The following is a 12,418-nucleotide window of genomic DNA, read 5'->3' on the forward strand; positions in this document are numbered from 1 at the left end:
TGGTGTTTGCATGGATGCGCTGATCAGGTTAATTTGGTCAGACGATGCTGATATACTTGTGTTGGTGGCCAGCGATATATCTTGCCGAGCCTCAAGTTCAATAGAATTTCAAAAAAGAAAAACAGCTGTGCGTAGCATACAAACTAATTAAGAGGAGATCATTACATTTATTCGATAAAATATACTACATTATTTCATCAACACGGATCTTAACTGTCCACATTTATACAATGATTTCATATTAAGCTGGCGTGCATGATCATGGCCACTGTCATAAGATTTTAATATATTAGATCCACATACTGTGAATCCAAAGTGTCTTTGATAGTGTATGATTCGGTGTATCCATCTACATCTTTGTATAGAAAATCCATTGTACGTGCCAGATTGACCGCCCTGTCCAGAAGCGTCAATGGTTGTGGTTGTCTGAGGCACTCCTCGGTGATGTCCATCCACGCTTCCTCGATTAGTTCTCTGAGCTTTTCTGTTGCCTGTTCTATTGTGACACCATATTCTTTCACACAAGCTTGCACCGTGGATACCATATTCTTCGATTCTTGTTCTCGCTTCAGAAAAAGAGAATGAGTGAAAAGTTCTTTCTTTAGCGGAACAACAGAGGAGAGAGCCCCCTACTGGTTTTTTCTATTTCATTAAAATAAAAAGTATTTACAGGTGTACAAAGTCCGTAGGCCCAAAGAAAGACCCTATATAGAGTATTTTCAGTGAAAAGTTAGGAATGGTTCAGTTAAATTTATTATTTATTTTCACTTATGATATATAGAGTTAAGTAGTACGTATACCTTGTACGACATTATATCATTAGCAAGGCGTGCAATAATGCAAACAGCTCGGATAATCTTTGGATAGGTATAGACCCACTCAATAGCCTCCGTAGTTGCCAGATCTCCCATTGAAATGAATGCCTGGCTCGTTAAGTGCATACAACCACTACTACGTGCCGAAACTTTTAGATGTTCTTCAACAGTGGCTGGCACATATTTCTTATCACGCCATTCCACCTCCGCATGATAACATTTGGCCATGTCGATTACCTAAATACATGTGAAAAATGTAAAGTTCAAATATACATATATGCTAGACAATTTTTCCATTTTTTGTAATGGCTGGCTGCATGCACACCATATGCATTCAAACACACACTACAGCTGGAACTTGGAAGCATGCCAAAATTAAAATTTTCTCTGGAAAATAATTAAGATTAGACCAAGCGGTTACACGTTAAACTTGTAATCTATTACACATGCAAGGTGAAATTTGTAAGATTAGATTAATTTTAGATATTTCATGCTTGTTTATTTGGTATCAAAATAAAATACATAAGTGAATTGATTTTAGATTGCACTGTACAATGTAAGATTTTAAATCTAACAATCGGAAGGATGCACAATGAACATTTAAAGCTACACGCATAATATAACCAAGATTCTTCACAATAATTTGCCTCCTATGTTGTTTCGATAAGATTACATAAGCCATACCAGTCTTTTTACCAACTTGGCATGTTTGTTCTTTTGAAGTTTCAGCTCTTCCTCCATAGCCTCTACAGTGGTAAGTATATTTATATATAAGGTCCTTAGGTATGCTGGGCATTGCTCTGCTACTTCTTCATCCCACCTGCCATTTCCAACAAATAAATGAGATTTTTTTACCAAATTTTATAACAAAATAGAATATATATAGCTTACGTACAAATAATAATGCTTAGTGTGGATAAGCTATATACCATAAGTAAATTGAGATTATGTTTTTCGCAATATTCTTAATATCACAAAGCTTGTGTTTACAAACATAGAAAAGAGATATCCACAAATACTCTTGCACTACATGTATATACTCCCTCGAAGTCCTTTTGTTGTCTTACAGATAATTTTATCTTCACTAAAAATATCTTCACAAAGGTTTGAGATCCACAACATGAAAAGGCACAAACTGTTCAAAAACACTTTATGATACTCTAATTTAAATTATTCTATTTAAATATTACAATATGTAAATTGCTTCTCAAAACTATGTTTTAGGACCAATTTGATGTCAAAAGGGCATCGTTTTTGTGGTAGAAGCTAGAAAGTAGTTTAATTTAAGTGTCCATTTTTCAAAAGCGTTATAATATATTATCATATTTTTCACATATAGTATCATAAAAATAAATTATTTAGGGCTACTTCGGAATGTAGGAATCGAAACCACAAGAACAGAAAAAAAGCACACTAGATTTTAGTAGGAATGTAAATGCAAAACAAAGGATTGCAAAATACAAGAAAATTGTAGGATTGACCGCTTGGAAGGAGCACGTGAAATACACAGGAATTAGAAGAGAGAGATGGGCACACAATAATTTTTCCATGAGGTTGGGCCTCATGTTAGAAATCCTCGAAAATTCCTACTAAACAAGTCATTTCATAGGAATGTTTGAATTTCAATCCTTTGTTCCAAAGAACTGTATAGGAATTTTTCCTATAGGATTCAAATCCTATATATGAGATCGTCCCTCCACTTTTATTTCCTTTAATCCAAAGGAGGCATAGAGTATAGACCTTTGTTACTATATATAATAAGCAGCGTAATGAAATTGAACAATAAGTGATGCTAACCTTTGCAGTGCTGCTAGGAAGACACTGCCTTCTTCTGTGGTGCAATAATTGTCATACAAATCATCAAGTATGGATACCATCGTAAACAGTTGTGTAAGCATTTTTCGTGAACATGAATATTGGGGCTCAAAGAACACTCCGAGCATCCAAAAATGCATCTCCACCATCCTATCTCGTGCATAGCTTGATATATTTGCCTGCGTTTGGAACTCTTTCCACCACCTGTAAATAGATATATATGTATAAGAACACATGTATAGAGACATTGATAATGAAAGTACATACTGCAACTTCACTCTGTTATTAGTGAGTGTTCTTACAATGTAAGATCTTTTAGCTCCTCACAATATAGAGTTAGTATAATGTTGAAGTCCAACTTTGCAAACTCCAATACCACGTCATTATGGGTAGTCTTTTTCTCGTATATTGAGATATATTGCCTCGCTTCTACTCTTTTGAGTCTCCTGAAAAGAGGTGTTTTCAACGCAAATTTCACCTCTTCTTTCAAGTCTGGCTCGAGATATTCTACAATAGATTGAAGCAGACTCTTGGTGAAAGTAATAATATTATCGAGTATTTCTTCCCCATTCACTCTAAGATATGCGGCATCATACAGTCTTAACAAACATCTTGCATCATTGCTTACAATATATCCTTCATTATCCCTGAACTTCAAAAATATGTCTGCAACATTAAAAAAGGCATCATCAGCCAAAAGTATAGACTACTAAGCAAATAGCCTGTAGCTTGTATTGCTGAACTTACCAGAACAGACGGTGTACCCATGCTTCCTGAGCAAGTAGAACCTCAGCGAGGTGACATAGAGGTCATCAGAAGCTCCATCCTTGTCATCGTAGACGGCACGAAGCAGCTCGTCGATCTCCTTCTTGTAGTGGTAGTCGACTCCGAGCCGCTGCAGCGCGTCGACGAGGTCCAGCTTCCGCGCCAGGTCGGAGGAGGCTGCGGCGTCCAGCAAGATCCGCCTCACCTCCTCCTTCCTGGCCTGCGCCTTCTCCTTCATGGACAGGAGCTCTGCCGGCGTGCACGGCTGGTGGGTGAGGAAGAAGTCGCCCCAGGGGCTCGGCGTGTACGGCCGGGGATTGTGCTGCACGTCCTGCTTCGTCGACTGCGAGGCCAGAGCGATGGGGCCGTGGGTGGTGGTGGTCGCCATAGCAACGGCTGGGGTTGATCACACAGGTTGCTAGGATGCTATATAGCGCTGGATGATCGATGCCTGAGCTCGAGGGCGGTGGATGGCTTGAAGAAGATGGCTGGGTTCGCTGGCTTTATATAGACGCGCGCGCACAATAATCAGTGATGTAGATCAGAATACCATTCAAAGGTACGGTCATGTCGAGTTGCGGATCGCTACCAATAAAAAAATGCTGCTGAGGCGAAGGCGATGGAATTTTTTTAAATAATATTATTTTATAGGAAAATTGAAAAAATATATCTAAAATCCGAAATTTACAGAAATAGATGTTTGTCGGCACGTAGAGTGCCGACTAGGGACCTATAGTCACTCCACGTGCCGACAACCTACGTGCACTGTGGGCTCAGGGCTTGTCGGCAGTTGAAGAGCTGATAGGTGGTGCGACCAATGCCAGGTTGGCGCCACTTCGGTATTCGACGCACCGCGGAGGCCTGTCGGCACTTAGTTTATCAGTATCAAAATTGTACCGCACAAGCTATTATCGTTGTTATAGTCGGTGTGTGGCTCATCCGTGGTGTGCGCAAATAAAATTGTCGTATTCAATTACTCTTGTCGAATAATTTAGCATTTCAATATTATACCATTGTGTTGTATTTCAATGCAATTTTCCATTAAATATTTTTTATTCACATAAAAACAGTTCAATACAAAAACTAACTAAATTAAAAAAATTACCTATTGGCAAGCGGTGTGCCGACAGACCTATCGGCACTCGGTGTGCCAATACCCCTGTCAGCACACCGCTTGCCGCCAGGCCTGTCGACTTCAATATCGTTGCCGACATACTTGTTTGCATAAACCCAGGGACCCATCAGCACATCGTGTGTCGACAGGCCCTATGGCCCACTACCACGTCAAGCCATGTAGGCTAATCAGTACTCTACGTACCGACAAACATCTATTTATGCAAATTTCAGATTTTAGATATTATTTTTTAATTTTCTAATGAAAAAATATTTAAAAAAAATCAAGGCAATGACCGTTCTCAAGGGTATGTACGTCAAGACACATGACCCTTTCCTTCGTGAGGTTTGCACATAACACGAGGCGGATGTGTGTTGGCAAGTGAATTGCGGTAACCTTGACTAAGAAAAGACCTTTCCTTCACGAGGGAGAAATACTTCCTCTTGGAAGCTAGACAGCCGCGCGCATGCATGCTTCAACCGAAAACACATCATGCGCTAACTAATTAGAGTCCAGTTGTGCAAAATTTTACTATAATACTCCATCCAATTACAAATATAAATCGTTTAGATTTATATACAAAGATTAAAAAAATAGATTAAATGATCTTATTACCTTTTATTTATTCTGTATTGGAAAAGATAACTTATTCAATTGTGAGAGCGGTAGCATTTATTAAACAATGGTAAGACAGGAAAAAAAGAAAAAAAATGTATAGAAGTTCCAGAATAACTTATATTTAGAGAATAGTTGAGAAGGCTAAAATAATTTACATTTGTAATCAGAGGAAGTATATATATGATACGAAATTCTGACACTTGACCATATATAGTTGGTTTATTACTCCCAATTAAAACCTAATCTGCTATACTGTGTACTCGGTTGTTTCCCGTCTAACGCTCTTTTTTTTTTCTGCACTCGTCTTCGTTGGCCTCGACGAGCTCGTTAAGCACATGTCCTGGGCTTTTGGGGTGTACGGGGGTGTTACCACAAAATTACATCACCTAGCTAGTAGTCAATTTTTACCCATATACTCCATCCGTTCAAGAATATAAGTCATATTTTATTTCGAATAAACCAAACTTTATAAATTTTAATTAACAATTAGTTAAAATATATATATTTAATATATAAAATTTGTTTCAATAAATTTGTATTTCAAATTATTTTTAATATAATATTTATTTCATAATCAAATTTTACTATATATTATAGGAGAATATAAGGCCCTAGGAGAGTGAGATGAGGAGCTGGCAGCACGGCCGTGGTGAGCGTGGCCACGCTAGGAGATGGGGACAACAGTGAGTTCAGCGATAGGCCCGAGAGGAGTGAGGTATGGAGCAGGACAGCATGGCTACGGTCAATACAGCTGAGGTAGGCGGCGGGGACAGCAGCGGGATCGGCGATGGGCTTGAGGGGAGTGAGAAAGGGTGCGGCGAGGTAGGCAATGGAGACGTTGGCGAGATCAGCCATGCCCTAACCTTGACAACGAAAAGACCTTTCCTTCACGAAGGAGAAATACCTCCTATTGGAAGCAACACAGCCGCGCGCATGCATGCTTCAACTGAAAACACATGCATGCGCTAATTAATTAGAGTCCAATTGTTCCGAATTTAACTATCACAAATATCATGCTAAATCTTGACACTTGACATAGTACGTACCATGCAAATTTAAAAAAATGGGCTAGCTGCCAACTTAATTCTATAGCTCTACCAGTTTCGACAAAGAGCAGTTCCTTTCAAATTTCACACTAATCGCATGTCAATATATACCTGTCAAGACGTGGCCAGAGCAATTTCTCTTTTTATTGCAAACACACGTCATTACTTCGATTTGTGCAAATGAAACACATGGTGCATGCATGTCAGCGGCGCTCTGATAGACGGATGGACATCCTTTCTTTCTCAGTTTCACTATTGATCTTGTGATCGTACCGAAGAATCTCTGCTGACGACTTACAACTCATTGAGTTAATAGTTCAGTCCACTGTTCATCAGTACTAGCTTCGGCAGGGCAAGCAAGAACACCAAAAATATGGATGCATTGAGGTTAATAGTTCAGTCATGCATTCTAGTAACATAATTCGCCTCTGATTAAAATCAGATGGATGGACACTTGTAGCGAAAATAGTTTTATTAAATTATGATTGTGATTTTGGATGATTAATGATAATATAGTTAATGGAATTAATATATTTGTCAAGAATATATGTTAGTAAGTCTTATAGATGTAATACATGAAGAAGTCATCATAGTCGGGATAAAGTTGGACTGAATTAGAGAAGTTTCAGGAAGATTTGACTCACCGGATGGTTCGATGCTCTAGGTGTTGAACTCATCGGAGCATATTTGATAAAAGGGGAGAGAGACCTGAAAACCTCGTTCGAAGATCCGGTGATCAAAAAAGATACACACCGGAGCATTTTGTCCAAAGAAGATTGCAGCTTTGAAGTTGAAGATCAAAGCACCAGATGGTCCAGTGATCAATGTATTGCACATATTGGATAATGAACAGTGCAAAGAGGCAGAACAAAGTTCAACACATCGAATGGCCCGGTGATAAAGGCTGTACGCACCAGAGCATTATTTTCAGAGAGGGTTGCATTGGCTCAGTTGGCTGAAGTCAACTCACCGGATAGTCCGGTGATGAAGTGATATGCGCCGGATGCTTACATCGGTGTAATTTACATAGAGAGGATGCGGTTAGCTCGTATGCTAAGAATAAACTCACTGGATAGTCTGGTGATGGAGACAAAGTATACACCGGTGTATCCGATATTCACAAAGGCTTGATTGGAGTTCCAATGGCTAGTTTGTGAGAGTGTACTCACCGGATTATCCAATGTTAGTACTAGTGTTCTCACCGAATTATTCGGTGTTAATAACTTTTCTGAGCCGTTGGGTTAACGATTAGTACGCGGGTTTGAGGTTATAAATACTTCTACATCTAGTCATTTGAAGGTGTGGCATGCTACTGGAGTCTAGAGAAATCTCATACACATTTGAGAAAACATCCAAGCTACCAAAGTACTTAATGTGATTATTCAAGGCAAATTAAACACAAGAGTAGTGAGTGATGAGTGCTTATAGGCCTAGAGAGAGTGTTGCTAGGTCATTGCCTTCCTAGAGAGTAAATCAGGAGGATGAGCCTGGGCCAGACCCCGCATTTGATCTCGTGAGGGACTTCTTTGGGGGCACACCGGACTACGACGTCCTCACGCAGTCCTAGCTGCCCAGTGCTCCACTTCGGACATAGCACACCCAGGAGGAGGCCTCGACACCTTTGATCCCTACTAGGCCTACTGGGCAGGTTGGTTCACCCGATGCCTTGACCTACTCTAGGGGCCACTTGAGGGCGAACCAGTGGCAGCGGCACCGGGACCATGATGGTGGAACTGGCCAACGTCAATAAGGGAGACAACAGTAGGATTGTACCTTTGCTTTTGTAACTTACATATGCATCTTCGATTAGCGAACTATTCTTACATATTCGGACGTGTCTACTCTCTATGATCTACTTACCATGTCATAACTGCATTTCTTGTTCCAATGTGACCGTACGCTAGTTGCATTTCTTAATCCAACGTGACCACACGCTACTTTCTATCATCCTTGGCTTTGTATGAACTGTTCAAGATAGACTTAGAAAAGTATTTCTTACAAAGCTACTTATATATGAAGTGACCACTCGAAACCTCTGTCGGGAGTCTAGGTTTAGACAAGAAGTGACCACACAACTCAACTTTAACCATGAAATGACAACACCTCTGTCTTGGCGTAATCTGTAGACACGAAGTAACCGCACGACTCAACTTTAACCATGAAATGACAACACCTCTGTCCAGGCGCAGACTGTAGACAAGAAGTGACCACAGAGAAGAGCTTTAACCATAAATTAAATAACAACACATGTATCTTGACACATGTAATCTCCGCCTAGCATCAATGCCATAATTTTTCCATTCTTCAACAGGGAATCCAATGCTCGAGCCTCTCGCAAAGCCCATACACTCACTCCATGCACCTGCCCTCCGTCACCATAAATAACCCCACCTTCATCCATGGATACACCACTCATTTCTCATCCCTCTCAACTACAATGTCTTCCTTAGCTCCACCAAGCCCACCCAAGAAACATTGGGGGATTTTTCATCTCCCAGGGGTCGAACCACCGATGTGCTTCTGTGGCGACCTTTGTAGGCTTCGTGAGTCCCAGGACCTCTCTTACACCTATGGCCTACGCTTCTTCATTTGTGCCAACTACCAATACGACAAGCCTCAATATGGACCGTATGAGTACCCACTGGTATAGCGAATAGATCAGTCATGTGGCACTTTTCACATCTTGTTCCTGATTTCATGCACTGTTTTACTAATATCTCATCTTGTTTTATTTGTTCAGTCTCCTCCACCTATCTGTGATTTCATTGAATGGCTCGACATTGAGCAAAATGAAGACCAGAAGCGGTAGATTGACATGAACATGCGGTGGAGGAGGGAAGTTTACGCATGCCGGAAGTACGAGCAACAGCAAGAGGAACTATGGCTGAAGCGGCATGAAGAGGAGCACATGAGAAAGGCAACGTAGGATCATACTGCGGCTTAAGCTGAGAGGGCAAAGAAGCGGGAGAGGGTCCGTCGCGCTAAGGCGGCAGGTCCCGCTGCCTTGAGAAAGGACACAAAATTAGATTTTGCATCCTCCCAACAATACGTCACTAAATAATTATTGATACAATTTTACATCAAATATCGACAAATTTACAATGATCTAGAATTTTCAAAATATCACTACTCCATGATGCCATATTTGCCACTTTTTTACCATTCTGATCCAAAATTGCAACATATCAATTTCAAATATTTTTTACCGAATGAATGTGCACTATTTTTAATATTGAGCAATACAAACGTAAAATTAAAAAACAAACTAATTTCACCATATCTGGGCCTACCCGCGCTCACAGAGAGCGATTACTCCCTACCCGCCCTCTGAGAGGGCGGTTAGCCCCAGCCGCCCTTTCAGAGGGCGGTAAGAGGTGGCGTTGCCATCGTGGCCATCCTTACTATCCTCTGAAAGGGCTGCAGCCCTTTTAGAAGATGGTAGACGCCTATTTCTGCAAATATTGACTCAAAAATCTATTTATTTAAATATTTAATAAAAAATATAAAAATAAAAAAACTCGCTAGACTTGGATGGGGAGAAGCAACGAAGGCCCGAGGAGCACGGGGACTTGGTGTCAGCAACAGAGACTCAGTCCTAGTAGCAGAACGAGCAACCAACGTCACTGGTCAACTTATTTGACTTTGAGTACATGAGTAAACTCATCTTCTATGCGGATCAGTGATACACATTTTTTGTTGACAGCTAATCTAAGATTTCTCCAGCAAGTTAAGAAGAGGATCAATGCATATAGAGATCATTTGCTAATCGACTAATCACTAAAAAATTAGTAAGATTGCAGGTAGTATGAATCGTTAGAACAGATTGGGATGATAGAGTCATTGTATTAAGCTTAGCCTCTCTTCCTAAACTTGTCATTTGCATTGTCAGAGCATGGACACTAGTGCCTAATGGAATCCATTATTTGATTTAAGCACACCATCTGTGTCATACATAATAATTCGAGCAAACAACCAATGAATGGTTTGGCAGTTCCTCTGATCTAAAAAATCTATCACTTCAATTTACACAAGTAACCCTCAAGCTCATATATACATGTAACCATATACAATCAGACCCAAAACCAAAGAAAAGCAACACTACTGCCAATTTAACTTGCAAACAGTCGAACCATACCATGTTTTCATAGCAACCATCATCAAATCAAAATGTGGCTGTAAGAACACATCCAATTGCCTCTAGAAAATAGGCAAAACATCACAAACAAAAATTACCTTGAAAATGTCAAAAAAATCAGCAGTGATAACTTTTTCTGCAGTAGTGTACAAAATAGTCCAAGTTTCGGTCATTTTTCTACATACTAGAAGGTGTCGTATTCCACATCTCAAACTTCCATCTTACAAATCCACATAAAAACAGTTCAATATTATACCATTGTGTTGTATTTCACTACAATTTTCCATTAAATATTTTTTATTCACATAAAAACAGTTCAATACAAAAACTAACTAAATTAAAAAATTACCTATTGGCAAGCGGTGTGCCGACAGGCCTGTCGGCACTCGGTGTGCCAATATCCCTGTCAGCACACCGCCTGCCGCCAGGCCTGTCGACTTCAATATCGCTACCGACATACTTGTTTGCATGAACCTAGGGACCCATCAGCACATCGTGTGCCGACGGGCCCTATGGCCCACTACCACGTCAAGCCATGTAGGCTGCTAGCACGAGGAGTGTCGATAGGTCCCTAGTCGATACTCTACATACCGACAAACATCTATTTCTGCAAATTTCAGATTTTAGATATTATTTTTTAATTTTCTAATGAAAAAATATTTAAAAAAAATCAAGGCAATGACCGCTCTCAAGGGTATGTACGTCAAGACACATGACCCTTTCCTTCATGAGGTTTGCACATAACACGAGGCGGATGTGTGTTGGCAAGTGAGGGGCCGTTTGGTAGAGCTATGATTCTGTGGTGAGAGTGATTCTGTGGTGGAAGTAGGCTGGGAGTGATTCTGTGGTGGAAGTGATTCTGTTTGTAAAATCGTTTAGTATGCTAGCAGTGGAATTGATTCCTGAGAGGATATTGTGTTGAAATCGAGAAGAATCGGTCGGAAATCATGTGGAAGCTAGTTTTTTCAGCTCCCATCTCGCTATAAAAAAGGGAAGTGATTTCCGAGCAGAATCACTCCCCGACCAGCCCGTTTAGCAACGCTGGGAGTGATTCCAGAGCAGAATCAGCTCCCAGTGCTCTACCAAATAGGACCTGAATTGCGGTAACCTTGACTAAGAAAAGACCTTTCCTTCACGAGGGAGAAATACTTCCTCTTGGAAGCTAGACAGCCGCGCGCTTGCATGCTTCAACTGAAAACACATGCATGCATGTTAGCTCAGTAGTAAGTAGCTAGGAAGTTAGCATGCATGCATGCGCTAACTAATTAGAGTCCAGTTGTGCGAAATTTTACTATAATATATATGATGCGAAATCCTGACACTTGACCATATATAGTTGGTTTATTACTCTCAATTAAAACCTAATCTACTTACTGTGTACTCGGTTGTTTCCCGTCTAACGCTCTTTTTTTTTTTTTTGCACTCGTCTTCGTACCCATATACTCCATCTGTTCAAGAATATAAGGCAGGTTTTATTTCGAATAAGCCAAACTTTATAAATTTTAATTAACAATTTGTTAAAATATACATATTTAATATATAAAATTTGTTCCAATAAATTTGTATTTCAAAATATTTTTAATATAATATTTATTTCATAATCAAATTTTACTATATATTATAGGAGAATATAAGGCCCTAGGAGAGTGAGATGAGGAGCTGGGCAGCACGGCCGTGGTGAGCGTGGCCACGCTAGGAGATGGGGACAACAGTGAGTTCAACGATAGGCCCAAGAGGAGTGAGGTATGGAGCGGGACAGCATGGCTACGGTCAATACAGCTGAGGTAGGCGACGGGGACAGCAGCGGGATCGGCGATGGGCTTGAGGGGAGTGAGAAAGGGTGCGGCGAGGTAGGCAATGGAGACGTTGGCGAGATCAGCGATGCCCTAACCTTGACAACGAAAAGGCCTTTCCTTCACGAAGGAGAAATACCTCCTATTGCAAGCAACACAGCCGCGCGCATGCATGCTTCAACTGAAAACACATGCATGCGCTAATTAATTAGAGTCCAATTGTTCCGAATTTTACTATCACAGATATCATGCAAAATCTTGACACTTGACATAGTAGGTACCATGCAAATTAAAAAAAAAGGGGCTAGCTGCCAACC

General features: G+C 40.4%; 1 protein-coding gene across 1 annotated transcript; it reads right to left on the reverse strand.

The window, feature by feature from the left end:
* Positions 1–205: 205 nt before the first annotated feature.
* LOC133895660 ((E)-beta-caryophyllene synthase-like) lies at positions 206–3,956 on the reverse strand. Its single transcript, XM_062336125.1, has 6 exons — positions 3,378–3,956; positions 2,933–3,296; positions 2,613–2,834; positions 1,500–1,635; positions 801–1,052; positions 206–566 (listed from the first exon to the last, which is right to left on the reverse strand). The coding sequence occupies exons 1-6, from the start codon at positions 3,781–3,783 to the stop codon at positions 282–284; spliced, it is 1,665 nt and encodes a 554-aa protein (XP_062192109.1). The 5' UTR covers positions 3,784–3,956; the 3' UTR covers positions 206–281.
* Positions 3,957–12,418: the final 8,462 nt, after the last annotated feature.

Source organism: Phragmites australis, chromosome 16 (genome assembly GCF_958298935.1).
Source record: "Phragmites australis chromosome 16, lpPhrAust1.1, whole genome shotgun sequence".
Taxonomy (NCBI): domain Eukaryota; kingdom Viridiplantae; phylum Streptophyta; class Magnoliopsida; order Poales; family Poaceae; genus Phragmites; species Phragmites australis.

What these genes read in the sequence shown, in the direction of transcription:
- LOC133895660 (XM_062336125.1), bottom strand. Translation starts at nt 3,783, where the DNA reads ATGGCGACCACCACCACCCACGGCCCCATCGCTCTGGCCTCGCAGTCG. An exon ending in TGGGTACACCGTCTGTTCTG is followed by an intron (nt 3,297 to 3,377) that starts GTAAGTTCAGCA and finishes TTAATGTTGCAG; the next exon opens with ACATATTTTTGAAGTTCAGG. An exon ending in ATGATATAATGTCGTACAAG is followed by an intron (nt 567 to 800) that starts GTATACGTACTA and finishes CTTTTTCTGAAG; the next exon opens with CGAGAACAAGAATCGAAGAA.